Below are 16,997 nucleotides of genomic sequence, written 5' to 3'. Positions count from 1 at the left end.
AGAACCAAATTTGGGGAATCAAAATAATCATAAAGTGCTCTGAGGTTAAACATCTAGAAGATCTTAGTTTTAAATGACTCAAAACATGCTGACTATAATCAACTAACCCTCCAGTGGTTGCAGTAGCAGGCTGACCAGTAACATCATTCTTCTTGACATCAGCTAACACAACATTGATATCGTCATCCTCAAAAGCAAAATACACAGGATACTGTAACCAAATATAGCATCATCAAGATAGTTTCCATGATAAAATCACATTGAAATATAGAAAGTGAGAAGAAATTTGGGGATGTGAAACACCTTGATTAATGAGTAGGCCAATAAATTATAGGACATGACAGAAAGTCAAATGTCCTGGCCATTAAATGGTGTCTAAGAATCCTACAGAGCAATATAATATATATGTATCCCGAGTCCATTTGGGAGCCTGTAACAAACACTGCAGGTTACTTTGTTTAGAGTGTTTTGATAAAGTTTTTGCATACTACACAAACATAGCTTCAACAAGCTGAAAAAAATATGATTATTCAGAAGTATGTGGGGGGGATACTTTTAACTTCTACTTTCTGATTATCAGTTTTCAGCACAAAGAAGCTGCAACAAACAGGGCCTGATATCAGTCACAGTATTAAAGCATTTGGTCAGAATGAAAGGAAACAAGTGTACTACTCAGATAATAAACAGGTTGGTAATTGAATCAGTCCATTTGATTTACATTGAATTTTAACTAACAAAAAAAAAGAGAGTGATATTGTAAGCATAAAAAAAAATTTAGTCATCCAGGGCCCTTATTCTAGAATACCGTTGGGGCAACAATTACGTGCATATTCACTTAAATGAAATTAGGAGGAGAATGGACAAATTCACTGTTATGTAACCAGGAAGAGAATATACATATTCAACTACAATTAAAAGAATAAACGCCACATTAATCCTAATGAAACGGGCAAAAGTTGGGAAGTTAAAGATGCATTCTGACCTTATGCAGCTTGGGAACGAATTGAATAGCATCACTTGGTCCAAAAACCTGACAGTTGTTAACAACATCAACTTTATAATAGTTTTAAAATGAAGGCAAAAGAGATAGTGGACAGATGATATACCCCCCACAGGCCATCACAGCCAAGAATGATGAAGTGGTCTCGCTCTGTAAGCTTCGATGGAGCTTCGAATTCGGTTCGATCTGGAGCTTCGATGGAGCTTCGAAATTGCTTCGATGGAGCTTCGAATATCTGAATCTTCGATGGAAATCACTGAATCTTCAACGGAGCTTCGAAATCGGTTGGATCTGGAGCTTCGAATATCTGAATCTTCGCTGGAAATCACTGAATCTTCAACGGAGCTTCGAAATCGGTTGGATCTGGAGCTTCGAAATTGCTTCGATGGAGCTTCGAATATCTGAATCTTCGCTGGAAATCACTGAATCTTCAACGGAGCTTCGAAATCGGTTCGATCTAGAGCTTCGATGGAGCTTCGAAATTGCTTCGATGGAGCTTAGAGAGGGTTGTGAGAGAGAGAGAGAGAGAGAGAGAGAGAGAGAGAGGGGGGGCTCAGATAAAATGATGTATGCGTATGGGTTGAGAGAGGGCCAGATACAAAATAAGGATTGAGAAGGGGCGTGCGGTACACCGCATTCGGAGGCGTTTTTCAACGCCTCCTATTATAAAACGGCGCCGTTTTGGTTAAAAGAATATGCGGCGTTTATAAAACGCCGTTAAATGTTAATAATAGTGACGTTTAAAGAAACGTCGTTAAAAAAACGCCACCGTAACCCTTTTTTCCTGTAGTGCCGCCACCGCCTACTGCCGCCTCATCACCAATCATTCATCTTCCGATCTCGTTTCCGACGGCCTCCACGACGGTTTCCAGGCTCCGCCGCTCCTCCTCCTCGGCACGTCTGACTCCTGCGACCAGACCTACGGCTTCTTGCCCTGCACCACCACCGTATCTTCCTCGTTCTCATCTATGGCTACCTAATGTTTCTCGCCGCCACCTACCTTTCCAGCTCCAGCGAACTCTTGCTGGAGATTCTAGGTCCCGGTATCATCGGCGGCCTCTTCCTTCCCATTCTCTTCTCTCTTCCCGATGCCATGCTTATTCTCGTTATTATTATTTGTCTTCGTTTTGATCTCCATTTTTACCTCTGTTTCTGGAAAATGAACGAAAAAAAAGAAAAGAAAAAAAGAATGAATATGTGAAATTCCTTGAATAACGTAAAAAAGTTTGAAAACATAAAAAACGACCTCACCTAGAAGTTTGAGGATTCTAAGAGGATGTAGTTAGTTAGTTATAAACTTTAATCTGTCTTGTTTAATAGTTTTATGCACACATGGTGTTTGTTGCTTTACTGTTGAAAGTTCCTGATCTTAGATTTAAAATTTTACCTGCCGTTTATTGAGAAATCATGAACCTTGTTTTAAATTTGTTGTGATTCGAATTTTAGTCGCCAAAAAGCCTTATTTTAGTCGCCAATCACTTTTGCTGACTAATATATTTGGTCGCCCGTTTGGTTGCCAATAGATTGTCGGGGAAACAGTCGGCGATTAAAAATTTTTTGGTAGTCAAAAGTGACCTATTGGCGACTAAAACTTTAGTCGCCATATTGTTTTTAAAAATAATTAAATATATGTATTTTTACTTTTAGCGACTAAATTATTTAGTAGCCAATTGAGCATGTATGTTTGGCGACTAAATTTTTGGTAGTTAGAAGTTTCACTTTTTGAGAATTGGCGACTAAACATTTAGTAGCCAAAAGTTTCCTTATTACAATTGGCGACTAAAAGTTTAGTAGCCAAAAGTTTTACTTTTTCACAATTGGCGACTAAAATTTTAGTAACCAAAACCCAATCTGTGATATTTGTTTAGTCGCCAAAAGATCTCATTTAGTTTTTATAATTTGTTTTGTAATATTTTTTACGCTACCTGAAACCTGTGCATATACAAAATTATTCATTCATTCATTCAATTCTCAACCATTCAATAAAAATATTTCTCCACAACTTGTAGCATTCAATTTCCAACCATATACAAAATTTAACTATTAAAAGCCATTCGAATGCCTTATTTCAACAAAATTGTCACAACCCAGTCTCGGCAAGGCAACCCATGCCAAGAGGGCGCACTTCAACGCTATAACACCTGTACACAATAATCACCTGTATAATTCTTATATCACATCACCAATAGTGCATATGACCCTTCAATTGGCCAACATATATGAGATGATCCATTCAAAGACAAAAATATCATCATGCTACTAAGATAGTTTCCATGCACCACTACCCCCAAAATAAAACATACTATTCGTGAATCCATCAATACATCCAACTTCACAAAGTAAATATTCACAATCAACCTACTTCATAAAACAAAGGATAAAACTACATCCTAGAGTGACCCTAAGCAAAACTTCAACTACTAGATGTTCACATTTGATCCTCCAGAAACTCTAATTTTCTAAGTTGAGGCGAGCCACACAAAAGTCTAGGAATCTGAAAAAAAAAATTAATTAAAAAAAAGAATGAGCTAGAGCCTAATGAGTACATCAAGCCCATAGAGTTATAAAGCTTGCTCCTTCCAATTGGGTTCAAAATAAGATAATAAAAACAACAGCTTAATTGGACTGAAATTTATAAAAATTGAGAAAATTTTGCATGAACCTTTATCAAGACTTTTCCAAAGAATCTCATAATGCAGGAAAAATACATTTGAATAAGGAAAGTAAACAAAAATACAACTTTTCAATACATCAAGATTTCATGTCCATCATACGAACCACTACATAGCCTTAGGGTCGCGTTACCTCGCGACTTAGGTGGTGACGGTACCATGACCCAAAACATAACCATAGGAACATAACTTATGTCATCGTAGCACTTCAATTCTCATTTTAATGTTTTGGTCCCTAGGACCCCTTATGTACAACGACCCTTATGGTCCTTAAAACATTTCGGTCCCCAAGACCCCAAAGCATTTCGGCCCTTTTGGCCCCAAAGTCTATATTCGGTTATATGATCAATAAAAATAAATACTCTCGCATGACGTTTCATTGTCATTTAATTATCATCATCATAAACTTTGAAGGACTCAACTTAAATAAATTCTCATAAAAATTATTGCTTCATTATACAAATGAAATCATATATTTATTTAAACTCAACATTTGACCTCAATAAATTTATAGATTTTCTTCTTATACATATATCATGATGAAATGTGTTACTTCCTTTAATTCAAAAATATTTTCAAACTTTGTATTAAAGATAGAGATAAGGTAAATTTCCATGGTAAGTATACTCATCTCCAAAATAGCAAAAGCGTAGATTTGAAACTCTACGATTTAATTCCCAAGAGGTGTAGAGACGCTTTCCTCTAATTCTAACAATTAATAAATAGGATCTAAAATTAAGGAAAAGCTTTCAATGAAAATTACAACATCTACAAAATTGATCCTAAAAAGACATGCTATGGAATAACAAGCTAAAGAACTCTTCCAACTTCAAGTCACCCAAACATACTTCTTATCCAATCTCCACAACACCTATCCTTTGTACATTTTTGAGTTATTAACCTTTTTAAATATCTAACCAATTTATATGCACAATACCACCATCAATTAAACCACAAAAGTCAAAAATCAACATTTTCATAAACTCAACAACTTAGGTAAACTACTTCAATCATTAATAAAATTCCTCCAAAATCGTTTATAGAACATAGAGATACCCAATCCACCATTTATCAAATCAATTTCAACATATAAATTTCTTAACACCAAAATCTCCAATTTTTACATCACATTCAAACCTAGATTAACCCAAATCTCAATCTCCAAAACAACTATCAAATTGATCATTAAACCAATAATTTCATGAACTCGTGATTTTTATAACTTTTTCTTCAAAATCATTTATATACTCTATTGCATGTATCCAATCTTCAAACATTTCTTGTTGCATGTAATTCATAGAACTCAATTTAAGAATGATTCTCAAAATTGAACTCAAATTTGACAAATTTAAAGAATCATAACTCATATTCTTCAACCTAACTTGATTTTTGATGCAAAACTCAATTCCTATCAATTTATATAATCAATTTTCAAATCTTCATTTTTAATCCTTTCAAAATTCACCTTGAATCAATTTTTGTTTAGATTATTTAAACAACACTAGAAAGTGAATGAAATTTCTTACCTTAAGATGATTTTTTCATAATTTTTAACTTCAATTTTGATATCCTACAAAACCCTCTTCTTCTTTATTCTTCCTTTCTTCCTTCTCCACGATTTTCTCCAGCAAGATGACTACAATATGTATCTCTATATATATAGGTAATGAAGCTCTCTCTCTCTCTCTCTCTCTCCCCTTAATTCTTTTCTCAGGACAATATTTGAGTTAGAAGAACGTAAACCTTTTGGAGTTCCAGCACACTACAAAATACATACTCACCCTTTTTGCCCTCAGCCTTACACGTGCACACACACACGTCAACACACACACACACACACAAAAAAAATATTTCAGCACAACACTCTCATACATACACACCCACTAGTTTGCTCAATACACCCACACCCACACCCACTAGTTTGCTCAATACACCCACACCCACACCCACACCCACACCCACTCCCACTCCCACTCCCACTCCCATCCTTAATTTTAGATTCTTCCATAATTTAATTTATATTTAGGATTAATTTACCATCACTTAGTCTTAATAAATCTTGATTAACACATAATTAAATCAATCATGGCTAATCACAAATCTCACTTAATTAGTCTAATTTGACTTCCTTTAGAGCCCAATTAATTATATTTAAATTTATCAATCCGAATCAGATTTTTAATCAAACTCTCAAAAGACTCTAAATATTAAATTAAACTTATTGTCATCATCAATTTTGGTTTCTCAAATCATTTAGTCCTTCAATTTCTGATCAGACTCCAAATTTCTGTCAATTAAATTACATTTTCAAATTAGACACCCCATAAATAAATTTAATTCGTAATAATCACAATTCTCAATCCTCATAATTTAATTAACTTTATTAACTTCAATTCGGATCTAATTAATCGAATCTCAATTTTACTAAACTGAATCGAATATTATTAAACTCCTAAATGGGTCCGTAATTAAAATTTGATTGATTCAACTTCTTAATTTCACTTCCTTAAGCCATTTGGACCCTTAATTTCTAATTTCAAAATAAATCTTTAATAGAATCATATGTGAATTAGATTCCACAATTCTCATAAATCCCAAATTAAATTAGGATAACGACTAGTTAAAATCCCAAATCTCCTTAATTAACCAAATATAAAAATATTATACGTGGCAGGATCGTCACAAAATGTAATAAGCAGTGAAAAATAGAGACATAGACAACGTAATAACCCTCAAGCATCCTTAGCCTTTTGATCTCTTAGTTGCTCAAGCTCTTCAATCAACACCGTCAAATTTCTATGAGATGATCCACCTTTTTTAACAGCTTTCAATGCCATCTCTCCCAACACTTTAGCCTTATCTGTCATCATCACCGCCATCCATCACACTCCTCACGGCGGTCTCTATATTCTCTCTCCTCACCATAATCTTTCCAGCATCAATCTACAAGTTCTAATCATTCTTCTTAATTATTGAATTGGAACTATCAAAAGAAACATTATAAACATTGTGGAATGAATTTATGAGACCATTATTCATAAAAAAATTTATGAGAGGCCAACAATTTCAAAAAACATTCATAAAAATTTCAGAATATGTATATATATATATATACTAGAAATAACGCGTGCCTGAAAGCACGCCCAATAAAACTTAAGAATATATATATATATATATATTTATCAGCAAAAAAAAACTTTATTGATGAAGAAAGTAAGATACATGCGTAAACTTACATCAACAAAGAAGAGAAGTGCAAATAACATCATAACTAACCTGACCAATCCCAACTAGGTTGGCACCGATAAGGAAGCATAATCCTTTGCTAGCACTTAACCCATGATTAGTGAGGAACCAATCAAAAGAACCAAAAAGAAAGAGAGAAAAAACAACAAAGAACCAACAACAATAAGAGCAAACATAACAGACCAACTAAAATCAGTCCTAAAATCAGCACCGAGCAAACCAACTTCCTACAGGATACACCAGTTAACCTCTGACCACCTATTTGCAACCTCCAATCATCCTCATACACCAAACAGACTCCAAAACCACACAGCAGACCAGCAACCAACCAACAGTAGACTCCTAAACATCAGCCTCAATCCATTAAGAAACAGGACAAAATCCATAGCAGCAGCAACCGCCAACAATGAAGAGATCAAAACATAAGGCAACTGCACATCAAAAGCAAATCAGATTTTAATCCTATCAAGAGCATTCCTTTCACCTAGACCAGCAGCACAGATCAGCACACCAGATTCTTGCAGGTTATCTACCAAGACCATGGCATAATACTATTGCTGCTAAACCTCTCACACAAATCATCCAAATACAAATTCAGTGGCAGCATAGCTTCATGACTTTATAACTTGAGCAAGTTACCCATAACTCCGACTACAGCTTCTATTGCTGTAGCAACCCGACATCTGGAATTCTCCAGGATCCCAAACACACAGGAGGCCACCTGATGACCCTTGTGAACCTGAGCATACAGTCCCGCATCAGACCAATGACCCTCTACAACAACACACTAGGGACCACACCATTTACCCTTTTACCACGAACTCCACCCAACATCACTTCCAATTAACAAACCAACAACCCTGAAATAGAGATCCAGCTGATGGTACCAAACAATTATTCTACATTGATGTCAAAACTCAACATATGAGCATAAGCTACAGAATTAAACCAAATTGAACAGAACAGATCAGGTTAGTAAGCAGAGAAAATCCCCTAGAAAATCAATCCCACTCTGCCAAGAAGAATAGCCCCAGCAGTTTCCATAGAACACACCAATACAGAACATAGAGTACCAGCAAGACAGCAACACAGAGTTGAACACATAGATACTGAACAACACCTAGATACAGAACACACCAATACAGAACATCCCCCATAAATGACCCAGTCCAAACATCACAGCAAGGAGAAAAAAACCCAAACAACCAGAGCACACCAGCAGCATACAACCAGAACACCCCAAGGCTAATCAGCAAGACCAGAACAACAGACCACCAGCATCTAACATGCTGATTTGAAAACACACCAGAACCTAAAGTGCTGATACCCTGTTGAGCTGCAAAAAGACACCATAATTCCAATCCTATATTGACTTCCAACTCTATAAGCCACCAGGGCAATCTGCTGCAGAAACTCCTAAGGCAAGCACCTTCTAATCTATTGCAGATTATGCACCAGATCATGGACAGTGTAGTTCAAAGCTGGGACATAAGACTTAACCCACAAAGCAATTCGAACCTCAATGGTTTCACACAGAGCTACGAAATTAGGCTCCACCCCATTGAACACAGAGTCATTCCTCTGTTTCCATATGGACCAGAAAATAGCATATGGTATTACACTCCACAACTTCTTTTCAAGTTGCCTCATTCTACAACCAGACCACCACTGAAGAGCACTCTGAACCGAACCTGGTTAAGACCACTACATCCCCCACCCTCTGACAAAATAAGACCATATCAGCCATACACAAGGGCAGTGAAGTAACACATGGTTTATAGTTTCCTCCGCTTCTTTGCAGAAAACACAGCAAACATCAACATTGGCATTTAGGATACCAATCCTGCGCAAATAACTAGCAGATTTGATTCTTCCCCTCCAAACCAACCAACCAACCAAAGAATTGTGCTCTTGGTGGAGCAGGGGTCTTCCACAAAAAACTAGAGATCAAACTATTAGACCCAAAGCCCAATTCAAACCACTGATAGACAGATGATACACTGAAGCATCCAGATGTATTAGCATTCCAAGTTAGACAGTCAGTAACATTAGCTCTAAGCAAAGGGGAACTACTTAGATGCACTAGCAATCTACTCAATTCTACTTCCTCCCAAGCAAAGAGGGGCCTCCTAAAATTAAACACCCAATTCCCATCTACATCTCAATTGCTGTGAAACATGAATACAGACCCTTGTTTATCAACTGATAGAGAATATAGTCTAGGAAACTCATCTCTAAGACAAACACCCTCTGTCCAACAATCAGACCAAAATCTAATTCTTCTGCCATCCCCAATCTTGACCACAGCATTGCTCCTAAAAAAATTGCATAAGATTTTCCCTAGAAGCCACAGTGTAAATAATGTCAGCCCAAGTCTTGGAGAAGCTTCTAGCCGTCTCAGTAGAAGGAAACCATGCCCAACCTGACTCCCTGTACTTACCACATATAACATCCTTCCAAAGAGAATTCTCTTCAGTACCAAACCTCCACCACCACTTCAGTAAAAGGCATACATTCATAATTCTAATTCTCTTAATACCCAACCCTCCTATGTTTTTACTTTTAGAAACATCCTCCCATTTCACCAAGTGCACTTTCCTCCTCAGATCTGAGCCACCCCAAAGAAAAGCAGACTGGATACTTTCCATCTTTTTTGCTACCATCTCAGGCATCTTAAAGATTGAGAGATAAAAAATAGGTAAGCTGGCAAGAACAGACTTAATCATGGTCAGTCGACCTGCAAAGGATAGATATCTTCTCTTCCAAAAAGCAAGTCTTTGTTTACACTTATCAATCACTGGCAGCCAAGTTCTACTACTTAAGAATATATTTTAATTTTATTATAGACATTTTGTTTCTATTAACAAACACCAAAGTGTAAGCTTCATTTAGGCATTGCATCAAACAATTGGTGAGCAGAAGGTGCAACAGACAATAGAAATTCATGGCAAACTACACATGTATCAGCACAAACAAAGAATAATGATTTGGAATTATATACATGCATTGCACACATTCAGGTGACACATGCATGGTAATGATGAGGAATAGTTGAACTACTAATGTATTTGAAAGAGTAAAACTCATTTTAGAATTGTACTGACAGGAGAAACCATTCCTTTTGGACGACTACAACAATTATAAAATTGACGTTTCAAATTATAACAATTATAAAATTAATAATTTAGATATATTATACTTTGCAAATTATAACTATTCTAAAATTAAAATTAATAATTTAGATATATTATACTCTGCATATAATCCTATCAAGATTATACGGATACAAGCACAATTAGGTCCCACTAACACAGAAAACATTTGAAACAATATAGTGAATATAGAAGAAACAATGTCAAAAATGAGGAAACCAAGAAGGTTACAACTAACAAAGCTCGTGGAGTGCAATAACAAACTTTCTAGTTTGGCTCTTGCATATTCTACCTGTACGAATACTTAGACATTGTAAGATTAATAAAAGAATATTCAGTGATTGATAATTAACAACAAACTTTTTAACCAATAACTTGTGGCCCTGCACAAATCCCCTTTCAGCACTCGGTTCAATCCAAGATAAAGTAGTGAATAGAATATTAGAATAGATTAATAAATTATATATGCTCTTTTAGTGTTGATAGAAAGCCATTTCTGCATATTCCAACATACCAGAAAATACAAAGTAGCACCTTTGACACCTAATTGTACTGGGTTCCCCAATAAATACCTTAAGCAAGGACAATAATGCAATGCATGCCAAAGTGCAGCAATGCCCATATCTATGCACAGTCCTTGCAGCTCGAGAAATCATCATAGCTACAAAATATGGGGCTCATCACAATCAACCAACAGGATTTAGTGATGTTGCTGCGCGGATTGCGCAGCAGCAATCGTTGTGCGTCAAAATGGGCCCATTTCAGGGCCCATTTTGATAATCCAAACCGGATATCGTTTACTCATTCATCTACTCACATTTGTATCTATATAAAAATAAATAATAATTGTAAATTAAAGTATTAAAATGAATACAAATGTGAGTGGATGAATAGGTAAACGATGTCCGATTAACTTAATTTTTTGCAGGCATGTTCTACTTGATGTATTCTAAAATGTGAACGGTTTGGATTATCAAAATGGGCCTTGAAATGGGCCCATTTTCACGCACAACAGTTGCTGCTACGCAATCCGCGCAGCAGCATCACTAAATCCCAACCGAACATGATCGAGTACAAAATCTATCAGCATACTAGAGCAACTAGGCTTTAAAAATGTTTACAATATATACTTATATATATAAAGACACTCCAACTGAGCATGTTTTGGCATGTTGATGGTGGCCACACTCCTTTTGGACACTACACATGCATAGAAGAGACTAGAGCATTTGATTGTTTTGTAGGCTTTACCAAATCGCATAGTACACTACAAAACTACAAGAACAAACTAGACAGAGACAGTTAATCTAAAATCGGTATCCACATTAGTTCTAGAATCACAAGCCCAAATGAAGTCAGAAAAATCATATTTTTCTTCTCTTTCTGAAACAGTTAACGATAACACTAAACAGTGCTTATAAGGGTGCACATTTAATTATTAATAGATATGTACTATATACGAAATTCCAAATATCAAAGCAATAAAAAAAAAACTTGTAATCAAATAAACAGAATAATTAGACCCAGCAATTGCTAAAAGCGCTATACCTGAAAATCAAAAAGTTGTTCCTTAGTCAATTCAGTTGTTAAAGTTGAAATAACCACAGAATTGTTCAGTTCTTGCAGTTTTTGGACAGAAGCAAAGGCTCGATTCTTCCCCACATCATCCTTAGAAAAGATAAAATTGCTGGATAAGTCCCACAACTCCACAATTCCCTCATCATGCAAGGTCACAGACTTGATACCAGCAAGAACAAGGTTCTTTGCTGCAAGATGCACATGCCCCATTTCATCAAAATCAGCAGGTCAAATATGTGGGATATCATCCCATGTGAGGGGTGATTCCCTTCACATGTGAGTGCACAAGCTTGCCAACCTACAAATGCACAAAGGTGATCTTTTCTCATGTGTTGGCCATGTGAAAGAAGTTGCAACATGTGGAGAAGGAGCTGGCCATGTCCAAGGACAACCAAGCTCTCCCTATTCTGTTAGTGTATAAATGGAGGTTGAGGGGAGAGTTGAAGAGTGAGAGAGAGAGAGCAGAGCAAGCCACAGAGAGTGAAATATGTGAGGCGGAGAGACCGTCTCCCTCGGTGTGAGCGAGGGAGACGGGTGAGTGTGTGAGTGAGGAGAGTGTGAGCTCCTCCTCTATTGTAATCTTTCTGTAATATTTCCATTGTTATAGTAATAACCGGCTACTCTCCCGTGGACGTAGGCATTGAGGCCGAACCACGTTAAATATTGTGTCTCCTTGAGTGTGGGTATGTTTTTCTGCACGGAATAATTTCTACAAGGTCTTGGGCGGGATCCCAGATCCCAACAATTGGTATCAGAGCCTCGTTGGTGGCGTTTCGGAACAAAAACAGCGTGTTGTTTGAAACTGCCCAGAAATCAAGTTGCTCGAAATCAGGTTTTGAGCACACCAGGAGCAAGGGCTCCAGAAGAGGAGTCCAACCATATAAAGCAGACACCCAGAGGAGGTACCACGCGCCGTCACGCGCCTCCTAAATAAGGCGCGTGAGGCCCAGTCTTGGCACGCGCCTCCACACGCCGTGAAGGCAGTCGGCGTGTCGGCCCAGTCTCAGGCACGCGCCACACGCGCGGCGAGAGGAAGAAGGTGACTGAGCAGACGCGCGTCCATGACACGCGCCAGGCCTACGCGCACGCCATGTGGACCCACGTCAGCAGCGACGTGTCATAATCACCGCCACGTGTCATCTACGTGGCAGCCCCGTCAGCAGCAGCGTCAACAGCCAGGTCATCGACACGTGGCAGACAGGTCAGCGACACGTGCCAGTGCACGTCAGCGACACGTGACAGTCTGCCATCGCCACGTCAGTAAGTTGCCACCATGTGGCAGCACAGTCATCTGCCACGTCAGCATACAGAGGAGGGATCTAGTGCTTTGCGGCGAAGGTACAGCCGCAGATCTGAGGCGTACAAAATGTTTTGGCTTAGATCTAAGCCATTTGAAGTCCGTTTTTGGCGATCCAATAGTGGTTTTCAACTATTTGGAGTATTCCGGACACATCCGTACGGTCAGATTTTGAAGACGGAGTTTCTGTAAAAAGAAGGCAGATTAAAGTGGCAGACGGCGTTAGGGACAGTGGACGGAATATTCTATTAGTACACGGAATATTCCCTGAACTTCTAAAAATTGCAATTTGGCCCAGAATTTTCAGAAAATTGTGGTGTGGCCCAGCTTTCGGGGATAGTTTTCAGTGAGGTCCCCGAAAATGCAGCAAAGATTGGTTCTAGCTAAACGGACCGCTCCGGACGCAACCGCGAGGTCAGAATAGTGAAATTCTGAACGGTTTGGAAAGATTGTCAAAACATGGGTGTTTGTCATCTTCAATACTCGAAGGAAGGTTGCTGGATATTGTGGAACGCTGCGGATTCACTGAAGAGGTTAGAATGGGCAGATTCTGACCAGATTGGACAACCAGATACAGATTGAGATAGATCATTGAAGACCAGAAGAGATCAGGCTTGATTAAATGGCAGATCGAGGGAGATCAAGATTGGTCAGGGGTCATCAGAGGATTGCAGAAATGATTATCTCCGGAGTTCGTCGGAGGATCTGGTTCAATCAAAAGAGAAGACCATTCATCGACGGATAGATGATTTGGCAACCAGTACAGGCTCAGGGAAATACTATGGCTGTTGGAGCTATTGTATACGAGTAGGTACTAATGGTATGTGGACATGTAGAACAATAGTTGCAGAGGAGCATACTAAGCGCAGAAGTACAATTGCAGACGTGCAACAGTGCAAGGGTACGCTAGAGTGTCGTATAGAGGCGCGAGAAGAGTGTGCAACAGCGGGTTGTTGACAGTTCACAGGAACTTCCAGACAGAGAAATTAAGACAGGTAAAACGCAAGAGTGCGTGCCAAGGAGTGGCAAGTCTTATTTCTCTATGGTGGTTTCTTTAGTTCCATGGCAGCAGATGATAGAGTTGATGTAGATCTCTCAAGCAAGCTTGACGCGGGGAGACCAGAAGCTATGGGTGCGAGCACTATGCACGGAGTTGCATAGTGGTAACTTGTACAGACCGGTGGAAGTTGTCTTGGCAGAAGGGCTAACTGTCAAACATCAGTACGGACGTACAAGTGAGACAGAACCGAACATCAGGGATTGCAGCACAGACAACGGGCGTATGAGATCGCTGGGAAGTTGTTCTGAAGTGCAGAAAGCAAAGGCTGGTTGTTCAGAAATAAGCTCCGAGCAAGGAAAATTAAGGATGTTGATGTGTCAAACTCTGAAGTTTTCTAGTTGCTCCAGTGTTCATCCTGCAAGGAGTTACACGGTAATGCAAGGATATCCCGAGCAGGGGGTGCAGGACATCCAATCAGGGGGTGTCAAAATATCTTGGTTACGCAAGTTCAAGCATAGCGTCTCAGTAAAGACATCCGAGACAGAAGCGTGGAAGAGATTTGTGGGAGATAGGAGCAAAGGCTCTCTCCAAATCAGAGAGTGGTGTGAGTTGAGTTGAGGATGTAGGATTCCCTCCTCCTCTTATATCTCTGGTGTATTATCTCTAGCTTTAGGGGGTGCAAGCATCTCAGTGAGGAGATGTAGACTATGCTGAAGACATCCGAGACAGGAAGTGTGGAAGAGATTTGTAGGAGATAGGAGCAACGGTTCTCTCCAAATCAGAGAGTGGTGTGAGTTGAGTTGAGGATGTAGGATTCCCTCCTCCTCTTGTATCTCTGGTGTATTATCTCTAGCTTTCAAGGGATGCAGCGTCTCAGCGAGGAGATGCAAACTGTATTGAATTTGGGTGTGACTAGATTGGCAGCAGGTTTTGTTGTGAATCACCTCACATGGGCTGAGGGGGTGATTTGTGGGATATCATCCCATGTGAGGGGTGATTCCCTTCACATGTGAGTGCACAAGCTTGCCAACCTACAAATGCACAAAGGTGATCTTTTCTCATGTGTTGGCCATGTGAAAGAAGTTGCAACATGTGGAGAAGGAGCTGGCCATGTGCAAGGACAGCCAAGCTCTCCCTATTCTGTTAGTGTATAAATGGAGGTTGAGGGGAGAGTTGAAGAGTGAGAGAGAGAGAGCAGAGCAAGCCACAGAGAGTGAAATATGTGAGGCGGAGAGACTGTCTCCCTCGGTGTGAGCGAGGGAGACGGGTGAGTGTGTGAGTGAGGAGAGTGTGAGCTCCTCCTCTATTGTAATCTTTCTGTAATATTTCCATTGTTATAGTGATAACCGGCTACTCTCCCGTGGACGTAGGCATTGAGGCCGAACCACGTTAAATATTGTGTCTCCTTGAGTGTGGGTATGTTTTTCTGCACGGAATAATTTCTACAAGGTCTTGGGCGGGATCCCAGATCCCAACAAAATAATCACTTCAACCCAGCATATATCTTATCCTAATGCCCATCTCTAGCATAAAAACACCCAATTAAACAGAAATATAAAATTTAGACCACCATTTTCACTTCAATACTTAAAATACTTCCCAATATCTATCAATTGAATAGTTTAAATGTTTTAAATTAGCCATCTTAACTATCAATGCAAATCCATAATCAATAACAACCCACCAATTTCAGCACCGAGCCCATTAATTCCTGAGATAAGAACATTAGAGGCGAAAAGCTGTCTCATAGTCTCGCAGCCATACACGGCGAGCTGGCGGCTGTGCAGATCCTCATCGATATCCAGCGACTTTCTCTCTCCTAAATCCATCATCGGCGCCTTCCCGTTACCACTGCTACCATTAACCTTACCCATCATTGCCGCCATCACTGTTGCCTCGCTCCTTCGACTCGCCTACTCTTGATTCATTGTCGTTGCAATCTCCGGCATGTCGTCGGTCTCACCGTTGATGGATAGACAGATACACGAATATAGAGAGATTTTACAGAGAGAAAATAGGGCAAATCTAGGTGAATCGGTGATCCGGTTGCTCGCGACCGCGAGGGGGAGCGGCGGAGGCGCGGCTGGGGAGAGGAGCAGCGAAGAGAGAGAAACGCTAAAGAGAGAGAGAGAGAGAGAGAAGAGGCGCTGGTTTGTGGTTTAGAAGCCAAATATCTATATATATTGCATCATTAGCGACTAAAATTTTTTAGTTGCTGAAAGTATTTTATAAATCCGTCCAAATTATTTGAAATGTCTCCTTCCAAAAATTTTAGTTCTTTGACGACTAAAATTATTTTTCGTGGCTAAAAATAAATTTTTGACGACTAAAATTTTAGTCGCCAAAAGTAAAAAGTAATTTTTTTATTTTCCAATAAGCGACTAAATGGTTTTAGTAGCCAAAACTCAATATACGGCGACCAAAATTATTTATGGTCATTGAAAATAAACTTTTGGCGACTAAAATTTTGGTCGCCAAAGGTAAAAAATAATTTTTTATTTTCCAATTGGCGACTAAATGGTTTTAGTAGCCAAAACTCAATATACGGCGACCAAAATTACTTTTTGTCCTTGAAAATAAACTTTTGGCTACTAAAATTTTGGTCGCCAAAGGTAAAAAATAATTTTTTATTTTCCAATTGGCGACTAAATGGTTTTAGTAGCCAAAACTCAATATACGGCGACCAAAATTACTTTTTGTCCCTGAAAATAAACTTTTGGCGACTAAAATTTTGGTCGCCAAAGGTAAAAAATAATTTTTTATTTTCCAATTAGCGACTAAATGATTTTAGTAGCCAAAACTCAATATACGGCGACCAAAATTATTTTTTGTTGCTGAAAATAAACTTTTGGCGACTCAAAGTTTGGTCGCCAAAGGTAAAAAATAATTTTTTATTTTCTATTCGGCGACTAACTAGTTTTAGTAGCCAAAACTCAATATACGGCGATTAAATTTTTTTTTTGTCACCAATTCTAGAATTTTTGGTGACTAATTTTTTTTTTAGTCGCCAATAACCAATATACTCCGACTAAAAAATATTAGTAGCTAAATA

General features: G+C 38.7%; 1 protein-coding gene across 1 annotated transcript; it reads right to left on the bottom strand.

Moving 5' to 3' along the window:
* Positions 1-6,865: 6,865 nt before the first annotated feature.
* Positions 6,866-16,071, bottom strand: LOC145795444 (ubiquitin-activating enzyme E1 2-like). The gene is made up of 3 exons (XM_082879792.1): positions 15,630-16,071; positions 11,619-11,836; positions 6,866-9,621 (listed from the first exon to the last, which is right to left on the bottom strand). Exons 1-3 carry the CDS (start codon positions 15,829-15,831, stop codon positions 9,592-9,594), a joined length of 450 nt encoding a protein of 149 aa, XP_082735918.1. The 5' UTR covers positions 15,832-16,071; the 3' UTR covers positions 6,866-9,591.
* Between the last annotated feature and the right edge of the window lie 926 nt (positions 16,072-16,997).

The sequence above is a fragment of the Camellia sinensis genome, chromosome 7 (assembly GCF_055761805.1).
Source record: "Camellia sinensis isolate YWXY chromosome 7, ASM5576180v1, whole genome shotgun sequence".
NCBI lineage: Eukaryota > Viridiplantae > Streptophyta > Magnoliopsida > Ericales > Theaceae > Camellia > Camellia sinensis.
Note: the sequence above shows the minus strand (reverse complement) of the source record. Positions and strands in the feature narration are given on the sequence as shown.

Bases quoted from the DNA above. Each gene is read 5' to 3' on its own strand.
- LOC145795444 (XM_082879792.1), bottom strand. From the start codon at position 15,831: ATGGCGGCAATGATGGGTAAGGTTAATGGTAGCAGTGGTAACGGGAAG. The intron at 11,837-15,629 runs GTGGGTTGTTAT...TGCATCTTGCAG, and splicing joins TGGGCTCGGTGCTGAAATTG to CAAAGAACCTTGTTCTTGCT. The intron at 9,622-11,618 runs GTATAGCGCTTT...TGTTCTTGCCAG, and splicing joins AACAACTTTTTGATTTTCAG to CTTACCTATTTTTTATCTCT.